This window comes from Microtus oregoni, unplaced genomic scaffold, assembly GCF_018167655.1.
Source record: "Microtus oregoni isolate MIOR12 unplaced genomic scaffold, Mior012 000080F_ref0000499, whole genome shotgun sequence".
Classification (NCBI taxonomy): Eukaryota; Metazoa; Chordata; class Mammalia; order Rodentia; family Cricetidae; genus Microtus; species Microtus oregoni.
The window spans coordinates 2,361,897-2,384,626 of record NW_024544538.1 but is presented as its reverse complement, the minus strand read 5'-3'; the positions used below and the strand labels follow the sequence as shown (position 1 = coordinate 2,384,626).

Genomic DNA, 22,730 nt, shown 5'->3' with positions numbered 1-22,730 from the left:
GAGCAGGGAAGTTCGACTTGAGAACAAGGGCGGAGAAGCCAGGCAAGATATCTGCGGTCAGCCGGTCAGCCATCTGGCCCCAAGCGATAAGGAACCCGCAGCTGGCCTGCTCTAATGAGAACCTCCCGTTTGCTTAAGGAAACAGGATGCCTATAGTCAGCACATGTGCCCAACTTAGAATATCAGTAATTCACAGAAGAGACAACTCCCCCTATGAAAGATCCCAGCTTGGCTGCTGTAACGTCATTTCACAAAGCTTTTGATGAACGACTGTAAGTGCAGAGTAAGGTCAGGGTCCCTGGCTGCAAAACAGGATATTTATATCCATAGATTCGGGCAGGACATCAATTAACAGGATATCTGTTCCCATACATCTGCGCTGGGAGAGGAAAAACCACCTGTGCCCCTTGCCCCATTCCAACTGACCACTAACGATGCATTTGCTTCTGTAATCTGCTTCTGCTGCCCTCTTTCCTATAAAAAGACCTTCCCCCAGTCTGCAGGCGCGCTTGTCTCCCGAGAGACTAAGTCGCCCCAGGTACCTGTGTACTGAATAAAGCCTCTTGCTATTTGCATCCGAAGAGTGACTCGCTGTTCCTTGGGAGGGTCTCCTCAGCCTGAAAGACTGCCCACCACTGGGGTCTTTCATTTGGAGGTCCCACCGAGATTTGGAGACCCCTGCCCAGGGACCACCGACTCACCACCGGGAGGTAAGCTGGCCAGCACAATTGTTTTCTGTCTGTCTTCTGTCTTTTATGTTTGCGCCTGCGTTTGTACTGGTTAGCTAATCAGATTTGTATTTGGCGGACCCGGGGAGGAGCTGACGAGCTCGTACTCCCCACCGCAGCCCTGGGAGACGTCCCAGTGGCGTTTGGGGGCCCGATTCGTGGCCCATTTGCAGTTTGTGAGTCGCGTGGAACTGGGACTGTTGGGGGCTGCCCCACTGTCTGAGGGATTCGTGACTCTTTTGGGAGACGAGGAGCCTGGGTCCTCAAAGTCTCCGTTTGAATTCTTGCTTTCGGTTTTATGCCAAAGCCGCGCTGCGAGTTTCTGTGTCTGTCTAAGTTGTATTTTGTTTGTCTGTCTAATTGTTACTGTCACCGCGGTTGAGAGAATGGGCCAATCTGTAACCAGCCCTCTAAGTCTGACTTTACAGCACTGGCGAGACGTCCAAGACATTGCAAATTACCAGTCAGTGGACGTTCGGAAGAGATGCTGGGTAACTTTCTGTTCCTCGGAATGGCCCACGTTCAATGTGGGCTGGCCAAGGGATGGTACTTTTGACATCAATGTTATCTTACAGGTAAAGGCTAAAGTGATGGATCCTGGCCCTCACGGGCATCCAGACCAGGTCGCGTATATCGTGATCTGGGAGGCGATGGCTTATGACCCACCGCCCTGGGTCAAGCCTTTCGTCACCCCGAAACCCCCTCTGCACCTACTTTACCCCCTCCACTCCTTCCCACCCCAACGGGACCTCCGCCCCACTCCTCCCTGTACCCAACCCTCACCAAGTCCCCGGTGCCCAAGCCCCCTCCTCCAAAAGTCTTGCCCCCAGATGATGACCTACTGATGGACCTCCTCACGGAGGGCCCTCCCCCATATCAGGAGCCAGCTCCACGGCCTCCGAATGAGGCTGACTCAACTGAAAGAAAAGAAGAACAAGCAGCGCCAGCCTCTGCTGGTCCTTCTCCGATGGCCGCACGCCTGAGGGGACGAAGGGACCAGCTGCATGCAGCGGATACAACCTCCTCACAGGCATTCCCTCTTCGCACGGGAATGAACGGCCAACTGCAGTACTGGCCATTCTCCTCCTCAGACCTCTACAACTAGAAAAATAATAACCCTCCTTTTTCTGAGGACCCCTCTAGGTTGACTGCTCTGATTGAATCTATTTTGATTACCCATCAGCCTACATGGGACGACTGCCAACAGCTGCTGCAGGCCCTGCTGACTTCGGAGGAACAGCAGAGGGTCCTCCTGGAAGCCCAGAAGGAAGTCCGGGGACCTGATGGCCGCTCCACCCAATTGCCTAATGAAATAGATTCTGCCTTTCCCCTTGAACGCCCCTCTTGGGATTTCACCACGGTGGAAGGTAGGAATCACCTAGCCCTCTATCGCCAGTTGCTCATAGCGGATCTCCACAGGGCGGCTCGACGCCCAACGAATTTGGCTCAGGTAAAGCAGGTTATACAGGGGTCAGAGGAAACTCCCTCTGCGTTCCTTGAGAGGCTCAAAGAGGCTTACCGCAGATATACTCCCTATGACCCTGACGACCCCGGACAGGAGACCAATATCTCCATGTCTTTTATTTGGCAGTCAGCTCCAGATATCAGACGCAAGCTGGAGAGTCTAGAGAACCTCAGGGAAAGCTCACTCAGGGATCTGCTAAAGGAAGCAGAAAAGATTTTCAATAAGAGGGAGACTCAGGAGGAGAGGGAGGACCGCCTAAGAAAAGAAGCTGAGGAGAGGGAAAAGGAAAGGGAAAAAGAGAGGGACCGCAAGAGACATAAGGAAATGAGTAAACTTTTGGCCACCGTAGTGTCAGGGCAAAGACAGGATAGACAGGGGGGAGACAGAAGAGGGCTACCCCTCGACAAGGACCAATGTGCCTACTGGAAAGAAAAGGGGTCTTGACCCAAAGGCTGGGGCCCTGGCGGCGGCCAATAGCCTATCCTTGTGGAAATGCCCTGGACCAGACCGGACCTGACGGATCAACCCCTCCGGGATGAGGATGTCACCTGGTACACTGACGGCAGCAGCTTTCTGCGGGAAGGTGAGCGAAAGGCGGGTGCAGCGGTAACCACGGAGACCGAGGTGATCTGGGCACAGCCTCTGCCTGCGGGGACTTCTGCGCAGCGAGCAGAGCTTGTCGCCTTGACACAAGCTTTGAGGATGGCAGAAGGTAAGAAGCTCAATGTCTATACTGACAGCCGATATGCTTTTGCCACTGCTCATGTTCATGGGGAAATATACAGAAGAAGAGGGCTACTGACTTCAGAAGGAAAGGAAATTAAAAATAAAACAGAGATCTTAGCCTTGTTAAAAGCTTTATTTCTGCCTCGGAAACTGAGCATTATACATTGCCCAGGACACCAGAAAGGAGACAGCCCTGAGGCTCGAGGAAACCGGCTGGCTGATGAAGCCGCCAAACAGGTGGCCCTGCAGGCTCCGCTAGCCATACTGCCCATACACCAAGATAAGAGAGACCCCCTCAAATATGATGAGGAGGATCTAAAGCTCCTGGCAGACATGGGAGCGGAGCAGGACCAGAAAACGGGCGAATGGACATGGAAGGGAAAAACAGTGATGCCGATGGCATACACTTATAAGATGCTTGATTACTTACATAAATTGACCCATCTAAGCCCCCGAAAGATGAAAACTTTGTTAGACCGGCAGGAAACTTTTTGCTATTTATTAGGGCGAGACAGCATCCTCCAAAAAGTTATGGACAAATGTAGAGCATGTGCACAGGTAAATGCAGGAAAAACCAAGGTGGGACAGGGGGTGCGAATCCGCGGACATCGACCAGGAGTACAATGGGAAATTGACTTTACTGAAATAAAACCAGGCATGTATGGATACCGGTACTTATTGGTATTTGTGGACACCTTTTCGGGATGGGTGGAAGCCTTCCCGACCAAGCATGAGACCGCAAAAATTGTGACCAAAAAGCTGCTGGAAGAAATCTTCCCCAGGTATGGCATGCCCCAAGTGCTGGGCACTGATAATGGACCTGCCTTCGTCTCCCAGGTAAGTCAGTTGGTGGCCAAGCTATTGGGGATTGATTGGAAATTACATTGTGCATACAGACCCCAGAGTTCAGGACAGGTAGAAAGAATGAATAGAACTATTAAGGAGACTTTGACCAAATTAACGCTTGCAACTGGCACTAGAGACTGGGTGCTCCTACTACCCCTAGCCCTCTACAGAGCTCGCAATACACCAGGACCCCACGGGCTCACACCTTTTGAAATACTATATGGGGCGCCCCCGCCCTTCATTAATTTCTTTGACTCCAACATTTCAGACTTTGCTAATAGCCCCTCTCTGGAAGCTCATTTACAGGCACTCCAGATCGTGCAGAGAGAGGTCTGGAAGCCACTCGCTGCAGCCTATAAGGAACAATTAGACAGACCAGCGGTACCTCACAGCTACCAGATTGGCGATACAGTTTGGGTCCACAGACATCAGACTAAGAATCTGGAACCCCGCTGGAAAGGACCCTACACCGTGCTGCTAACCACTCCAACGGCACTGAAAGTTGACGGCATCGCGGCCTGGGTCCACGCCTCCCACGTAAAAACAGCTCGTACAGAAGGAGATACAGCAGAACCACTATGGAGGGTCCAGCGCTCTCAAAACCCTCTAAAGATAAGACTTACCCGGGGGCCCCATTGACTGGTTTATGGATCTTGTTGGGACTAGGGATGATAGTCCGGGGAGACAGCCCTCACCTGGTACGCTCCCTAAAATGGCAGGTATTGTCCTCGGTCGGAGAAGTTGTCTGGGAAATTCAGGCAAACCATGCGATAGACACCTGGTGGCCCCCACTTACCCCGGATTTCTGCCAGCTTGCAGCAGGATCAGAGATATGGGATATTCCTGATTTGCTACCTACACAGTTAAAGGACCGGGCAGGCAGCCGCTTTTCTCCTGGGGGAAAATTCGGCTGCGGAAGCCCTGAAGGAAGATGCTTCCTGGGGCAATTGGATTTCTATGTCTGTCCCCGGGATGGGCGGGAGCGAGACCAGGTCCGATGCTGTGGAGGATGGGAAAGCTTATTCTGTAATGCCTGGGGATGTGAAACAACCGGGGATGCGTTTTGGAAGCCTAGCTCCTCATGGGACTGGATCACTGTTCATAAGAACTACACCTCCCCTAGGGAGTGTTCCGCAAAGAATACTGGAAAATGTAAAGGCAACCCCACCTGCCTGCCCTTAAACATCACCTTCACCCCCCGAGGTCGAGCATCAGGGCAGTCTAACTGGATGACAGGGAGGACTTGGGGCCTCCGATGGTACTTCCCAAACAGAATGACTAAGAAGGACCTAGGTGCCATCTTCACTATAAAACTAAAAGTGGAAACGGCCCGCCAAGCAGTTGGTCCTAATCTAGTTATTTCTGACCAAAGACCCCCATCACAGCCCGGCCAGGCAGTGCTCCCAGAAGCTCCCCTCAATGTACCAGCCACCCCATCAACTGCTTCTACCCCACTCACAGCCTCCCCGACTCCCTACCAATCCGGGACCGGGGACAGGTTACTTGATTTAGTCCAGGGGGCATATCTAGCCTTAAATGTGACAGACCCCAATAAGACCCAGGAATGTTGGCTATGCTTGATTTCCAGACCCCCCTATTATGAAGGGATAGCAGTGACAGGTACCTATGTCGTATATAACTCGCCACCCACACAGTGCATCGGTCTTCCCCAGCACAAACTAACCCTGTCGGAGGTATCAGGAAAAGGACTCTGCATGGGAACGGTCCCAAGCTCTCATCAAGCTTTATGCAATACTCGACAGCCCGTCCCATCCGGTTATTATTTAACCGCACCAAGCGGTACCTACTGGGCTTGTAGCACTGGGATCACCCCTTGTCTATCAACAACTGTACTTAACCTGACCTCTGATTACTGTGTTTTAGTTGAATTATGGCCTAAAGTTACATATCATGATCCTGAATATATTTACAGTCATTTTGAAGGGAGACCTCGATTCAAACGAGAACCAGTATCCCTTACTTTAGCCCTGCTGGTAGGAGGACTAACTGCAGGAGGTATAGCAGCAGGGGTAGGAACTGGTGCTTCTGCCCTTGTAGCTACCAGCCAATTCAGACAGCTTCAAGCGGCAATGTATACGGACATCAAGGCCTTAGAAGAATCAGTCAGTGCCCTTGAGAAATCCCTAACCTCTCTGTCAGAAGTGGTGCTGCAGAACCGCAGGGGGCTTGATATATTGTTCCTGCAAGAAGGAGGCTTATGCGCTGCCCTGAAAGAGGAATGTTGTTTTTATGCAGACCATACTGGCCTAGTCAGAGACAATATGGCAAAACTGAGGGAAAGACTTAAGCAGAGACAGCAGTTGTTCCAGTCAGAGCAGGGATGGTTTGAAGGCTGGTTCAACAGGTCTCCCTGGTTTACCACCTTGGTTTCCTCCATCATAGGCCCCCTAATCGTTATACTTTTAATCTTGCTTTTTGGGCCTTGTATCCTAAATCGCTTGGTCCAATTCATGAAGGACAGGCTGTCTGTCATCCAGGCTCTGGTCCTGACACAACAGTATCATCAGCTTAGACAGTTTGATCCCGAAGACATGGATACCACAGCTAAATGAATAAAGGGTTTTATTCAGTTGATAGAAAAAGGGGGGGGGTGAAAGACCCCCACAGTATAGACAAACAGCTAAGCAGCAGCAATGCCAGGCTTAAACTTTGGAGCAACGCAAGTAACATTAGAGCAGGGAAGTTCGACTTGAGAACAAGGGCGGAGAAGCCAGGCAAGATATCTGCGGTCAGCCGGTCAGCCATCTGGCCCCAAGCGATAAGGAACCCGCAGCTGGCCTGCTCTAATGAGAACCTCCCGTTTGCTTAAGGAAACAGGATGCCTATAGTCAGCACATGTGCCCAACTTAGAATATCAGTAATTCACAGAAGAGACAACTCCCCCTATGAAAGATCCCAGCTTGGCTGCTGTAACGTCATTTCACAAAGCTTTTGATGAACGACTGTAAGTGCAGAGTAAGGTCAGGGTCCCTGGCTGCAAAACAGGATATTTATATCCATAGATTCGGGCAGGACATCAATTAACAGGATATCTGTTCCCATACATCTGCGCTGGGAGAGGAAAAACCACCTGTGCCCCTTGCCCCATTCCAACTGACCACTAACGATGCATTTGCTTCTGTAATCTGCTTCTGCTGCCCTCTTTCCTATAAAAAGACCTTCCCCCAGTCTGCAGGCGCGCTTGTCTCCCGAGAGACTAAGTCGCCCCAGGTACCTGTGTACTGAATAAAGCCTCTTGCTATTTGCATCCGAAGAGTGACTCGCTGTTCCTTGGGAGGGTCTCCTCAGCCTGAAAGACTGCCCACCACTGGGGTCTTTCAGTGAGGTGCGGATTAGCTGGTACTCTCCCATTAGTCTCTTCAGATTCGTTTGCTTTAACTTTTCCTGGCCCCCTTTCTGTTCCCAGCTTGTTCCAAAGTTTCTGTCTCTAGGCTAGTATTTTTCAGCTACTGCTGCTGACATTCAGTGGGTGAGGCTTATTTGCTTCTCTCATCTTTATTTTTCTTTCTGAGCCCGGGTTCAGTGTCTAAATTCCGCTCACGTCCTAATTCTCAGTTTTATCTTAAATTCTCCCAATCTTAAAAAATTATGTACGTATTTATTTATTCTTCTCTCATATATTACATCCCCATCGCAATTTGCCCCTCCCTCCTCTGCTCCCAGTCTCCCGCCCCCGTAGGAAAAGGGTCCCAAAAGCAGGCAAAAGAAATTCTCCCACTTCCATCTTAAATCCTTTGTCCCACCTCCCTCTATGCAATGCACCTCCTACTGCCTCGCGTTTTTGAGGCTTCGCGGACCATCTGCTCCGGTAAACTCCGGGTGGGTGACAAGGCATCTCCTCTGCCCTCTCTGGAGAGCACATCTGCTGCAGAAGCGGCCCCATTCTCCCACCTTAGCTCCCTCTCCGGAAAGGCAGGTGGCTGGCTCCTGACCCTTTTGCACAGCCTTTGGGACTCAGGCCTTTCGTCCCTAATGGTTTCCTTTCATTCGCGCCTTCCTTTTCGGGCAAAGAGGAGGCGGAGTTAGGATGGCTGCGCCACTGTTGCCGAGGCGACGCCTTGTTACTTCCGTTCGTTTCAATGCTTCCGGGTTGGCGCTGCGGTGGCATTTCCTACCTTGGGAGCCTCTGCTTTCCAGTCGTCTGATGAGCCTGAGCAGGTGAGGGGGAGCTCCTGGAGTTCCAGGTTGGGGAGCGGGGTTGGGCTGCGGCAGGCCGCGCGGGCCGGGCTGGTCTGGTTTTCGGCCTGGGAGGGGCTTAACGGTCCTTTGATCTCTCTCTCTCCCCTCAGCTGAGTCCCTTCCCTGTCTTTCACTCTTCTGGCACCGGTGGCTTTACTTCTTCGATTGAACCCTGCTTCCTCGACCCCCCTGGGAGGCTGCCTCCTTCAGGCGCCTCCCTTCTCTCTGCGAACTCGCTCTGACAGCTGAGGAATTGGCAAGATCCTGCTACCCACAGGGTGAATGGGTATCTTTCCCGGAATAATCCTAATTTTTCTAAGGGTGAAGTTTGCAACGGCGGCTGTGATTGCAAGCGGAGTAAGCAAACATCTCCATTGTATCAGTGTGAGGGATGCTGTTGAGAGATGCTCCCCATCACTTTCTATACCCCTGTCACTCCTGAGGTTGAGGCATTGAAGGCATCTATTAAAATGCAGTTCAGTTACTTGATCGGGATCACAGATATTATCAACATTGATTTTGTTTCTCAGACAATAATAAGCAAGGACATTTATAGTTTTCTACCAGTGCTTCCTTGCCCAGCCCCTAGAGATGCTTAGAGTAGATGTTAACTCTTTCCTCCTCTTCATTTATATCATGAAACGTCTTTTGTCTCCATTTCAACAGATTAACCCCAATGCTAACAAGTATTCTTTTCTGCCTACTTCACACCCTCCTAAGCTATTTCCCTACCTCTCTGTTTGCAATCCACTGTGCTTGTAGTCCCCAGTAACTAATTAAAATAGGGCATTACCTTAATTCACTTCCCTATTAATAGAACTAGTCTTCCTCCAACATCTTGTTTTGAAGCCTCTCAGTAGAATCTACTCCTTTCACTTGTTCATCCAATACGCATATTGTGTATTCGGCTTGGGTCCTTGATTTCTGTCTCAGTACAAACTATATCGGTGCCTACCTCCACACAATTGTGTGTGTTTGCACATTTGTCTTTATGTACCCTGCTTACCCTTCCCAGATATTTGTTCCTACCCGGATTCAGTCTGCTCACTGTTGAGATCCAATTTAAGTTCTCTCACTTCCAACAGTTTTTCCAAATTATTCAAACGCATGCCTGTTGTTTTCTTTTCCATGCTTCCCTGCTTTATAGATTTCTATGCAGTGTAACAATTTGTCTCTAACAATTTTTCTCTAGCAAAAATATTTAATTTGTTCCACCAGATGATTGTCCAGGAAAGATAGGTGGAATGGCAAATAGTGTCTATGTTAGAATATATTTCTGTGAAATTTTTTTGGAGACAGGGTCTCACTATATAGACCAGGCTGACCTCAGATGCACAAAGATCCACCTGCTTCTGCCTCTCAGGTGCTGGATTTAAAGACATCACCACACCAGGCTGTGATTTTTAAAAGTTTGACAATTATATTCATAGACAATTTCAGGTTTGAGTATTTAGTATGCCTTTAACACATAACTTTAGGTTCCCTATTGCTATCTTGCAATCATGAACATGTCTAACACCTACTCTTTCTTAAAGGAGAAACCAAGAACGTCATCACCCAGAATTTCCTGAACAGACTTTGAAATAAATATAGGGGCTATATTCTAAGAATAGATGCACAAATTGTGAAGACAAATTTTATTGGCCTTTTTAAATAATAAAATATGTAGGGTACTGTATTGCTACTTAGATGTTATTTCTGTCCCTTCACCCCAAACTGAGGTTAGCCTCCACAAGTCAAAATAACTTTATGAGGAGTTGGGATATGAATTGCTTTACAGAGCAATCCTCTTCATCAAAAGCAAGAGACAAGTGTTTATAGGTAGAGAATCTGGGAATCAGGAGAGTGTTGTATAAGGTGTGTGTTATTGTCCAGGTCCAGCAAATTACTTTTGTGGCTTGCTTTATAACTGCTTATATACAGGATGTGTATGTAAGACACTCAACTGTTTGACATTTGTCCTCATTCTATACAAGTTTTTATGAGGTTTATAAAAAGCTTTGTGAAATATGGTGTCATCTTTTAGGGAATCTTCCCTATTTAAAAGAGGAGGAGAAGAGACGAGACAACTAGAGAATATACTTCACCCTAGTCATCATTTTATGCCTGAATTTAAGATGTTGAATAAACAAATTTCTCAAAATTTTTCTCAAAAAAATCACATAGTTGAACAATAATAGGTGAGACATAACTTCCATACACACACACACACACACACACACACACACACACACACACACATATATATATATATACAGCTTTATGTAAAAGACTCTGGTATTTGCTGGAACTTTAATGCTTCAGTTGTATAATAAGCCTCTCTGAAAAGAAACAAAGGTATTTCAGCTATAGTAGCTGAAGTAAAACATATAGAATGAAGAAAATGATCAGGACTATTTAGCCTTAGAAAAGAAAAATGTAGGAATATGAAAGTTGCCTTTAAATATTAAGGACTCCGTTGTGGAAACATAAATTTGTTCAATGTGCCTCCAAGTTGTTCTAGTGTGAGGAAGGGCTGTATAAAGTCTAATCAAAGGAGATAAAAAATTTCTTTCATGACTTTGATTTCTGATATTGGCGCGAAAGATTTTACTATCAGATGTGACTGGGGAGGTGGTAAAGGGACATTGTTGGTTTTGGTTAGTCTTCTCCAGGCTTGTATAATTTTATAGACTAATGAAATTGAAATGAAAATGTGGTGGAGAGGAGACAGATAAAGATCACTATGCTTCTTTTGCCAAATAAAGACACTAAATATTATCAACTACCTACTACTATTATCATTTTATGTAAGAGAGGCGATTTGCCAGTGCTCTAGGGCTAAACAATATGATTTAATAGCCATTTAAATGACATACATTTAACTGAAAAAAGAAAGCAGCCCTAGGTTTGGTTTTGTTTTCCTATCACCTCTGAATTGTGGAAACTTCATTGGGAACTGAAGTTTGACTCTGGCCCAACTTTTAGTGGTTTGTTATTGCTCCTGAATCCTGAGCACATTTTCCGTTAAGAGACTGAGTAGAGGGCTAGAGAGAAGACTCAGCTGTTCGGAGCAGTAGCTGCTCTGCCAGAGGATCCAGGTTCAAGTCCCAACACCCACATGGCAGCTCATAACCACCTGTAACCAGTTCCAAGGATTCAAACACCCTCTTCTGGCCTTTGTGGTCATCAGGCATGCATGTGGTACAGAGTTATACATGTAAGCAAACACTCATACACACACACACACACACACACAAAATAATGCTAAAACACTAAATATTTTTTGAAACATTGACTAATAGGTACTAAAGATGTGGTAGAATTTTTTTTCCTGTACTGAGAAAGGGTGCGTGAAGTTGTGAACGGAAAATCTGGGGGAGAAGCTCAGCAGACATTTGAAATATCAAAGGCTATTTAGGGAAATCTCTAAATTTGACACCAGAGAGTGATTTTTTTTTCCTTCCTTTTTGTGCTTTCTTTTGGAGACAGGGTCTTATGTAGCTCAGGCTGGTCTCAAACTCCCTATGTAGGAAAGGGTGACTTAAATTACTGATCCTCCTGACTCCACTTTCTAGTTGCTGGATTTACAAGCATGGGCCACCACATCTGATTTAAAGGATTTTTTGTTGTTGTTTTTATGTCATAGTCCTATTTTTCCTATCAATTCCTACTTTGCCCTTTAGAGTTTTAATGAACTTTCCTCCAATAGGGGTATCTCTCACATATTTTATATATATATATATATATATATATATATATATATATATATATATATATATAATGTTTGAAAGCATGCTTCCACAATTATTTTTGTAGTATAACTAATACATTTATCTACATGCTTGCTAGCCTCTCTGGAAAATTGCTCGTTGCTTTGTTTCAGAGAATTACTTTTGTAAAAAATAAATCAAAACCCTGTTTCCTCTAAGAACAGAAGGTAGCTCAATGGTACTAACCCAAACTGGCAAGGGGAAGATGGACAGCAAATGCTGTCTATGAAAATGTATTTATTTTATTTATTTATTAATAAAGTATTTATTTTATTTGTTTAATAAATGCATTTATTAAAATGTGTAGTAATAACTATCTAACTTATTAAGCAAAGTTTCAAGGATTTTTCTAGGTGTTAAAAATGTGTTACTTATATACAACACAACAACCCTATAATATGTTTTTATTATTATTGTTTTCAGAAAATAAAGGCAGATACAGATTGAATAACATTCCTACAAACAACTAGTAAGTGATAGTCAAGATGTGAATCTGGAGCCATGATTCAATGTTAGATGATCTGATTTCAGGGTGTTCCTTTTTGACTGTAAACCCTTTTGAAATCAGAAGTATATATCGAAGCACTGAAAAAGAAGGGAATAGTTCAAGGAAATATGAGATTCTTTTTTTTAAAAAAAGTAGTGTTTTCAAGAGGACCAGGATTTAGCAGGTGATACCTACAGCAATAGTTCCTTCTTAAAGCATCAGTATTCTTTGACACCTTGCAGATTCTCAGGGCAAGACTTAAAACAGTAAGAAACTCTGAGAAAGAGGCTCTGCAGTCCATGTTTTAAAAACCTTTTAGATGATTCTGTTGCATGCTACAATTTGATAAATATTTGCCTAGATGCTAGAGTTGTGGAAAAACAAATCCAAGAGTGAAGGCGCTGAGAGTGGCAGAAAAAATAAAACTGAAGTTTTTTTTTTGTTTGTTTTTGTTTTTTGAGACAGGATTTCTCTGTATAGCTTTGGCTGTCCTAGAACTCACTCTGTCAAACAAACTGGCCTCAAACTCAAAGAGATTTGCCTGCCTTTGCCTCTGCCTCTGGGTGCTAGGATTAAAGGTGTGCACCACCACCTCCCTGACAAAACTGAAGATTTTTAGGATGACAGATCCAAGATTGATTTGATGGGGGGGGGAGTAAAAAGGGCTGGGGACAGAAGTACATCAATAAAGAATTAGAACATAAAACGTATAGTACTAGGATATGTTATTACAGTGCAGGGGTAAGGGAAAGGAGATCACTGGAAGGATGATGTTCAGGGTCAGAAATGGGATATATCCACACTGCTGTCATTTCTCCAGGAGCCAGAAGCAAGGTACATTGCTCCTTATCTCAGCATGGGTCTCACTGAGTTAGCTGCTTTGGTGTAAAACTAGCTCAGTTCCTAGAACTGAGATGCTAAATTTTAGTGGAGAGCTGAACAGGCTGAGAATGTTCGGGGGGTAGTGTTGGTAGCTTGTGTTTTGTGCCTGAATCAAGCTAACTGAATACCATGAACTGCTTTTATAAGATGCCTCAGCCTATGTAACTTCAGTTTCAGTTTCCCTGACCTGTGATTGTCTAGATGAATGTCAGAGATGGGAGTTCTGGATGAATGGGCTGAAGCTTCTTGGGGTGGGGAAGAGTGGACGATTAAATTAGAGAGCATGAAGGGCACATGTTCATTTTTAAATGATTGTACACCTACCCTACAGAATGACATTAGAGAAGAAACTCATAAGCATCCAGACTTTGAGGAAGGACTCTCAGTTTTGTCTCATCCTACTTGGTGGTTTTTAGTTTTTCTTCCATGTTCCTTTGGTTTGCCAGTTGGGTTGATTCAAATCATATACTCAAGCGTTAACTGGTACTTTTCTTCATTCTTGTGCCCTGTTCTAATTCGTGTTTATTTTTAGCATCAGAAAAGTCCCACTTTAAGCCATGAGATGTCTGGTCTGAACTGGAAACCTTTTGTGTATGGCGGCCTTGCCTCTATTGTTGCCGAGTTCGGTAAGAATCTGAAAAACAGGATGATAAATATGAGTTTTGTGCCACAGATGGTTATGCATGCTACCAGTTATTTCTAGAGGAAACAGAGAACAAATCAAAAGAGTGTTGTCATCTTTGTTTTAAAAATTGTTGTTGCCCCAGGCGGTGGTAGTGCATGCCTTTAATCCCAGCACTTGGGAGGCAGAAACAGGTCAATCTCAGAAGAGTTCGAGGCCAGCCTGGTCTGCAGAGTTCCAGTCCAATCAGGACTCTTACTGAGTTCCAGTACAACCAGGACTCTTATACAGAGAAACTCTATCTTGAAAAAACAAAAAATAATATTATTGTTTGCATGGCTATCAAACAGCATTACTGAGAAGGTACTAGTAATGATAAGGTGAATGAGGTTAAGAAGTCAAATTTTGAACCTTTTTTTTTTTGATAACTTAGTGACTTGCTAATTTTTCCAAGCCAAATATGTGTAATCATAGAGGAAAATATATGACAATGATTTCTGTGTATTCCTGTACTAATGGTCTTACATTTATGCTAAGGCTATAATTTTCTTCTTATCCAGGCTTCTTTTTTGCAAAGCTCTCTTCCATTTTAGAAGTAAATAAGATCAAACAAGAGTCATCTCTCTTTTGATTTAAATTTTGAAATACTTTTAGATTGTAACTTTTCATTTTCCAGAGTTTTCTTTTCCCTGAATGTTTCCTAAGTATCTACAATCCCGCAGTGTTTTCTGCCTTTCTTGGTATATGCTCTGGTCTTGCACTATCCAGATCCCCAAAGTTCAGAATTACATATATAAACACCTTGTTAGGTTTAGATCTTAAAATCTTTCTTAAAACCCATTTTGTTCATGCAATAACCACTTTTATGTGCTGAGATAAGAAAAGGGAGTTTTGTTTTTGTTTTTTGAAGAATCCGGCTAGGGACAACAGGATGGCTCAGCAGGTAAAGATGCATGCTGCCAAGCTTGACGAACCTGAATTTGATCCCTGGGACCCATGTGGTTGAAGGACAGAACCAACTCCTGCAGGCTATCCTCTGACCTCCATGCATGAGCCGTGGAGGATATACCCACACACATACATACACATGCATACAAATAAGTAGCACATAATTGAAAAAACTAATGGCTCAAGTACTCTATTGGTATTACTCCTGAACTATCAAAGACACCATGGTAAGTAGAACCAAGTGAGACTTTGCCAATTTCTGTCATAGTATTAGGAAGTCGTAAATACACATGCTCATACCCTATTGTTACTGCATGTAAGAACCTCTGAATCAGCAATCCTGGATGTTCTTGTGCTTGCGATGATGTGGGGAGATTTTATGAAGGAGAGATAAGGAGACTTGCGGTGGGAAAGGGTGGGAGGAAAAGACTAATAAATGCCGTTGGCATTAGTATGTTACAGACGAAGGAAAAGAAGTATCCAAACGCCTTTGCATTTCTGGCAGAAAGTGTCAAATATACTGTGTGGCAAGTCGTGCTTCCTAGAGAGCCTAGTGCATTTCACTCCACTTAAAAGCCTTTACCTTCTGTCAGTGGCAGTGTAGTGCATATCTGAGTGTTATGAAAAGGACCCTGTGTTAGATTTCCACTATTGCATTGCCTTATATTTAGCCAAAACATACCTGTGTTCTTTGTAAATGCTCAGGAGTGTGTTCCCTCATAGGCACTTTCCCTGTGGACCTTACTAAAACACGGCTGCAAGTCCAAGGCCAGAGCATCGATGTCCGCTTCAAAGAGATAAAATATAGAGGGATGTTTCATGCCTTGTTTCGAATCTATAAAGAAGAGGGGATTTTGGCTCTGTATTCAGGGTAAGTCTGGCCTCTTTCCTTGGAGCATGAACAACTACATGCTAGTTTATATCCTTCATAGTCACCATTTTTACTTGTAATTCTGTATTGGTGGGCTTTTGTATATTTCATTTGCTTGTAAGTCTTGAGCTTTGGAATTTGTGTTAATCAGGCTGTATGGAATAAATGTGAAAGTGGATAATATCATTTCAGCATAAGGTTTTTTTTTCTGGCTTCCTGACATTTACTGATGACTGTTGTAAAAAGCAGCACCAATTAGCTGTGTACGTTCTTCTGAGAATTTTCCTGATTTGGCAAGCACTGGCTTCCTTTAAGATTTTCTTTGTGAAAGAAATATTCTGGCAAATTAAATAGGAATGAAGAATAGAAGAAAGGGAGTATCTTTTTTCATCACCTTTTGATTACGCATCAGTTTATGGTTTATTGTCCAGTTTGTACTTCACCTGCTGCTGATTTCCTAGGCTATCCTAAATCTAGGCTACCAGTATTGCTGAGAGATTGGAAATCAATTTTACTAGTAATTTGGGTTGGGTTTATTTAAATTATAGTTTTCTTGGAGAAAAAATTCAAAACAAAAAGAAAAAAACAAAAAAAAGATCCTTGTTCATAATTAAATTATCCATGGATTGATCATCTCTTTTACCTTGTTCCTCTATTAGCATAGATAACCTTGGAATTCTTTTTCTAATGCAAGTAACAGTCAGAAATATGCAGATTTAGTCATCTGTTTTTTTCTTCAATCCTAACCATTTGAGCTGTTGCTTTATTTCTATTTATATCTCCTAAAGTATAGTTCTGCAATTTGGATGAATCTCAAAGGAGGCATGAGTGAGAACATCTTCAGTTTATGAGCAGAATTTAAGTAGGCTGAAATCTTGGTGCTGTTGGCTTCCTTTTTGATTAAGTTAAAGATGTATCTGCAGTTGTTAGGAAATAAAGGTCAAGGTTTTTTTTAACCTATGACGTATGGGTTAGTGTTTTAACTCTTTTGTATATTGCTACATTCAATTTGCTCATCTTTTCTAGAGGATTTTGCATCTAAGTTCATGAACGATATAGCTCTGTGTTTTTTGTTTATACTGTTTTTGTCTGGGTTTTTTTTTTTTTTCTACCAAGGTAATACTAGCCAAAATGATTTGGGAAACATTCCCATTTCCGTTTCCTGGAGAGCTTGTATAAGATTAATGGTAATTCTTCAGTGGTTTTATAGAGCTCCTCAGCAAACTTGTTTGGACTGAGAATTTCTATTTTATGAACTTTAATAAAACTGTTAATTCATTGGGACTGGAGAGGTGGTTCAGTAGGTAGGAGCACTGGCTCCTCTTCTGTAGGACCTGAGTTCGATTTCCAGCACCCACGTGGCAACTAACCTACTGCCTGTAACTCCAGTTCTAGAAGATCTTATGCCCTCCTCTGGCCCCTATGGGCATTGCATGCACATGGTGCACCAACATACTTGTAGGCAAAATACCCATATATGTAAAGCAAAAGTAAACAAAATCGGAAAAATTAAAAAACTATGACTTAAGTTTTATTTTGTAAAACTTTTAATACTATTAGTTTGGGCCACTGTGACAAAGTACCATATGCCTGGTCACTTATAAATAGTAGGCATTAATTTTTCATAGTTCTAGAGGTTGGCTTCTGGGGAGTTTACTCTGCTAGGGTAAGAATTTGACTATAAATTATTCTCAGCTATGCTTTGGTTGCATATTCTCTGCCCCCTCTTTGTTTTTTAATATTGGTGATTGAACCTAGAGCCTAGCAATGCTATGTAAGTACTCTATCTGTGAACCACTTTCTTTTTACTTTTTATATGAAAGGGCCATATTAAGCTGCTCATGCTTGTCTTGTGCTCACTCTAGTTCAAGCAGGTCTGGAACTCTTGCCTTAGCCCACAAGTAGCTCGGGTTACAGACCTGTACTTTCAGACCTAGCTGTATCCCATGTATTAAAATTTTTTAATAATATTTTTAAAAATTTGGAATTATAATTACATTATTTCCTCTTTCCCTTTCTTCCTCCATGCATTCCCATGTATCTCTTTCCTCACTCTCATATTCATGATGTCCTTTTCTTTTGTTGTTGTTTCCCCATGTATATTATAGGATGTATTTGAAATTTTACTCATATCTATACATTGAGAAAACTTCTTTTGTAGCTTTCTCTAACCCACATGTTGTTTTAGATGTGTATTGTTTGATTTGCAAGTGTTTGAGCATTCTCCTTATCATTTTCTTGTTTGTTTCCATTATGGTCAGGAAATATATTCTATATAAATTTAGTTCTTTTTACTTTGTTGATGTTTGTTTTATGACGTGGGATTTGAGCTTTCTTTCTTCCTGGGTGAGTAAAAAAAAAGCATGCTATACTTCTTGGAAGGATATAGATAAAAGAATTGTAAAATCTACAAATGTGTGTTATATAAAATTAACTTTTCTCTCTCTCTCTCTTTTTGGGAAGAATTGCTCCTGCTTTACTAAGACAGGCATCATATGGCACCATCAAAATTGGTATTTACCAAAGCTTGAAGCGATTATTTGTAGAACGTTTGGAAGGTCAGTATGCTCAACTCTCTTTTGAGGTTATCCTCAAAGGGATTGTTGAAATCATGCTTACTGTGAAATGTTTATCTCACGATGCTAGAGAATGAAAGACAATTACTGCAGGGATAAGTGGGCTTCTGTTGACTTGAGCTAAATCCCTACAGAGGGCATATGTGGGTTAGAGGCACCTGCTCTTCAAATTTATCATTTGCTATCAACTGAGAAACTTTTAGGCAGGCAAGATGGGCAAATTCATGCAAGTGCGACTACCTGAGTTTGATACCTGGAACCCATGCAAAGGTGGTTCATAAAGTTGAACTCCGACCTCCATACATATGCCATGATATATGTCTTACCCCCAAAATAATAGTTCTCTTTTTGTTGTCATTTTGTTTTTGATTTTCAAGACAGGATTTCTCTGTATAGCCCTGATTGTCCTGGAACTCTCTGTGTAGACCAGGTTGGCTTCAAACTCAGAAGTCCATTTGCCTCTGCCTCCCAAGTGCTGGTATTAAAGGCATGCACCATCATCGCCTTGCTTAAAATAATAATTCCTTTTTTAAAAAAATGTTTATTTTTTTATTTTATTGCTGTTTTGCCTGTATGTATGTATGTCTGTGTGAGGATGCTGGACCTGGAATTACAGACAGTTGAGAACTGCCATGTGGGTACTGGGAATAGAAACTGGTCAAACAGTCATTGCCCTTAACCACTGAGCCATCTCTCCAGCTCCTAAAATAATAATTCTTAAAAAAAAAAAAACTTGTTGTCATTCTTGAAGAAGCCTAGAAATGAAGCCTGAAAATGAATGCTGTCTTCATCAGTTAGAGGCATTTCCTAGATGTCAATTCTTTGTTGTTGTTGTTGTTGTTGTTTTCAAAAACAGGATTTTTCTGTGTAACAGCCCTGGCTGTCCTGGAACTCTCTCTGTAGACCAGGCTGGCTTTGAATTTACAGAGATCCACCTGCTTCTGCCTCCCAAGTGCTGGGATTAAAGGCGTGCGCCACCACCACCTGGCATCTAGAGGTCAATTTTGATAAGCTTTTGGTAGGTAGATAAATTTTAGTCTGTTATAGTCTGAACTCTAATGTACCTATGGCCAGTTAACCCAAATTCAGAGTTGTTGTAGGTTTTTCCATTTGAGTCTGATACTTGCACCATGGATTTTTATCATAGGCCTGGGGTTACTGGATGATGGAGAAAGCTGGACTGACTTCATGTTAGCAGTATCTCTTGAAGGACTTGTTTTATTCTAAATCAGCATTTTCTGGAGCCTCTTAGGTGGGAATCCTGAAGGATTCACTTTCATCTCTCCTGAAAATATTTTCCTTTCATAGTTTATTAATGTGGGTTTACTTATTTTCTATTTATAGGCCCTTCATGAGAAGTAGGACTGGTGAAGATTAGATATTCTCTGTAGAACATTATGTTCTGTTGTTCCTTTCTTGTTTCTAGCTGAGGGAATTTAGCTCTAAATTATTTCTTTTGTAACTCGGTAGCAGAGTGCTGGTCTATATCTAATTCTTTCCATTCATTATTCAGCAGCAGGAATTATACTCCTGCTTTTTCATATTTGACTACAGAAACCTTCTTACATAAATGGAGGCTAGGAGAGCTCTAAAGCCATTTAGCATTAATATTTAGATAACTTTATTACACATAAGACTATAGTTTTTTAGCATCTTGTTATTCTTTAAAGTTAACTTTTCATAAAAAGACTTAAAAATTGAACAAGGTATGCCAAACTGCACAGGGAAAAGCCCATGAGGCCTCAGCCCTACACAAAGAGCTATAGGCAATTACAGAAAGCTGGGAGCGCAAGAGGTGGTCTTCCCCAGAGAAGAGCACACCAATTGTTTGTCCAATGCCAAATGGTCAGTCCTGAAAACATACATACAAATAGTATTATAGAGACTGAACAGGTTATATTTAGGAATATGTATGTATGTATTTGCATATTTACATGTAATAACAATTAGTGAAAAAGAAGGCCATAAATTTGAAGAACAGGAACAGGTACATGGAAGGGTTTGGAGGGAGGAAAGGGAAGGAAGAAATATTGTAATTAAATTATAATCTCAGGCGGTGGTGACACACACCTTTAATCCCTAACATTTGGGTGGCAGAGGCAGACAGATCGCTGAGTGCAAGGCCAGCCTGGTCTACAGACTGAATTCCAGGATAGCCAGGTCTACATAGAGAAACCCTGTCTTGAAAAACAGAAAAACAAAATAAAACAAAAAACACCCCATAGATTATAATCTCAGAAAACTTTAAAAGACTTAAAAGTGGATGTATTATTATGTTTGAAGTGGCTGAAAAGGAAATACCACATTCTAATTTATGTCTTATACTCACAATTAGGTTGAAGAATGTGATGTCTTCAAAATAATAAAAATTAAAAAAAATAATGTTTTTAGGGAAATAATGGTTTATATTTTATAATTTATATTTTGTATAAATTTGGGATGTGCTACAAATATTTGAGAGTCTTTACTTTGATAAATCTTGAAGTTAATTTTTAAGTCATCTCTCCAGGAAATCTTTCCTTGGTACTCTGAGAAAACAGTACTTAATAAAATGAACCTTTATCTCTCTCTCTCTATCTCTCTCTCTCTCTCTTTATCTCTCTCTATCTATCTGTTCATTTTGTTTATTTTACATTTTTACAGATGAAACTCTCCTAATTAATATGATCTGTGGGGTAGTGTCAGGAGTGATTTCATCGACTATAGCCAATCCCACTGATGTTCTAAAGGTAAGAGAGATAGGTGTCTGCCATGCGAGTGGAAAGACCGCAACTTTAACTCAGGTTCGAGTTCTGAGTCTTACACTGTCCATTGTTAGTTCTAAACTCTTGGGAAAATCTCCTAACTACTCAGTGCTTAGAGCATAAAGTTGGTAAGAATTAGAGATAATACATGTAAACTTGTATAACATGCTTCATAGTAGATGTTCAGGAGTAGTTTAATGTGATATGCATTAATCCAGTGGTTTTCAGCTTGGGCTTTTAACCCAACTATGGGATATTTTCAGAGCTCCGCAGTTCTAGGGAATTGTTTTCTAAATTCCTTACTCTGTTTTCCTTAAGTGGTGTGAGAATGGATTTGTGTTTCTAATAGCCCTTTTCCCATTTTACAAAACAAAGGCATATCCTTTACCTATTACAAATCTTCAGATGGTGTGTTGACTTATAGCAAAAATTGGGAGTTTGAGGCCAGCTCAGTCAGTTTGAGTCAGCTCAGTGAGTTCTAGGACAGGCTCCAAAGCTACACAAAAGAACCCTGTCTTGAAAAAAAAACCTCATTCCTTCTTAGTTAATAAAGCACAAAATATGTGATTAAACAATGTGAAGGACCACAAACTAGGATTTTTTTTTTCCTGAGAGAGAATCTTATGTAGTCTGGTCTTCTTACTGGGTATAGAGGTATTTACAACCATGAATCTCAAGTTTAAACAATATTATTTTATATGTGGGGGTATTTTGCCTGCAAGTATGTCCATGTACCACATGCATGCAGTGTTCATGGAAGCCAGGTGAGAACATCCAAATCCCTGGAACTGGAGTTACAGACAGTTGTGAGCTGCCATGTGGGTGCAGCAGTCAAGCCTGGATCCTCTGGAAAACCAGCAAGCTCTCTTAACAGCTGAGTCATGTTTCCAGCTGTGAGTTACAAGAAAAAAAAATTTCAAGTTCGTTGCTTATAATAAGAGAAAGTATAAATCAGGATCCAGGATAATGCAAACCAAGTGATAGGAGATTCACCTTATAGCGATTACAGCAGAGTTTGTTCATCCCAATCTTGTAGGGATTTCTTCCAGGACTTTTCCCCAGTGAATAACAAAATCTTTAGATGCTCAATAAGATGCTTACATAGAATGAAGCAGTATTTATGTATAACCTGTGCATATTCCCTTAGATATTTTAAGTCCACTTTAGATTACTTAAGATGTTTAATATAATGTAAACATATGTAAATAGTTGTTATATTATTCCAGAGATAATGACAAAGAAAAATTCTACATGTGTTCAGTACAAATGCAGTTTTTTCCAAATATTTTTCAACTGGTGAATGATTAAATCTACAAATATAAAACTGGTCATTATTTGATTATCTGATATAAATTTGATTGTCTGGTATAAATTTGATTGTCTAGTATAAATTGTCATTATTTTTAAAAAAATGAAATTAGCTGGGCATTGGTGGCACACACATTTAACCCAAACACTCAGGAGGCAGAGGCAGATGGATCTCTGTGAGTTGGAAACCAGCTTGGTCTACAGAATGAGTTCCAAGATAGCCAAAGCTACACAGAGAAACCCTGTCTCAAAAAACAAACAAAAAAGAAAGAAAATTAAATTAAAAATTTAAATATTTAGTTTTTGTGTATGTGTACTTTGCCTAAATGTATGCCTGTGTACCATGTGTGCCTAGTGCCCATAGAACCTGAAGAGGGAGGGCATTGGAGCCCCTGAAACCGTAGTTAAGGAGAGTTGTGAGCTGCCATATTGGTTTTGAGGACCAAACCCAGGTCTTCGGCAATAACAGCCAGTGCTCTAGCCCCCAAATAAATTTATCATCACTACCGTTACTATATTTTGTGGGGGGCGCATGTGTATGTACATGTGGAGGTTAGGTCAAACCTTTTGGAATC

The 22,730-nt window shown here is 42.2% G+C and overlaps 2 protein-coding genes across 3 annotated transcripts in view; both read left to right on the top strand.

Annotated features, from left to right (window-relative positions):
- The first annotated feature begins 2,685 nt into the window (after positions 1 to 2,685).
- Positions 2,686 to 4,676, top strand: LOC121441642. Of its 2 annotated transcripts, XR_005973483.1 has the most exons (3): positions 2,686 to 3,756; positions 4,072 to 4,463; positions 4,547 to 4,676. XR_005973483.1 is itself a non-coding variant. In XM_041642851.1 (2 exons), the coding sequence occupies exons 1-2, from the start codon at positions 2,686 to 2,688 to the stop codon at positions 4,402 to 4,404; spliced, it is 1,404 nt and encodes a 467-aa protein (XP_041498785.1). In that variant the 3' UTR covers positions 4,405 to 4,528. The 2 variants fall into 2 exon arrangements, 1 of the variants encoding a protein (XP_041498785.1); XM_041642851.1 differs by lacking the exon at positions 4,547 to 4,676 and having other exon boundaries at positions 4,072 to 4,528.
- Positions 4,677 to 7,798: 3,122 nt separating this feature from the next.
- Slc25a14 (solute carrier family 25 member 14) overlaps positions 7,799 to 22,730 on the top strand; it is a 39,812-nt gene continuing 24,880 nt past the window's right edge. Inside the window, 6 exon segments of the mRNA XM_041642852.1 lie at positions 7,799 to 7,844; positions 7,847 to 7,944; positions 13,619 to 13,712; positions 15,380 to 15,527; positions 17,991 to 18,085; positions 20,747 to 20,832. Of these exon segments, the coding sequence (XP_041498786.1) occupies positions 7,814 to 7,844; positions 7,847 to 7,944; positions 13,619 to 13,712; positions 15,380 to 15,527; positions 17,991 to 18,085; positions 20,747 to 20,832 (552 nt within the window). The 5' untranslated portion in view covers positions 7,799 to 7,813.

Excerpts from the sequence above, each read along its gene's own strand:
- LOC121441642 (XM_041642851.1), top strand. The coding sequence starts at position 2,686 with ATGCCCTGGACCAGACCGGACCTGACGGATCAACCCCTCCGGGATGAG. Across the intron at positions 3,757-4,071 it reads GACCTGCCTTCGTCTCCCAG|GCACTCCAGATCGTGCAGAG; the intron begins GTAAGTCAGTTG and ends GCTCATTTACAG.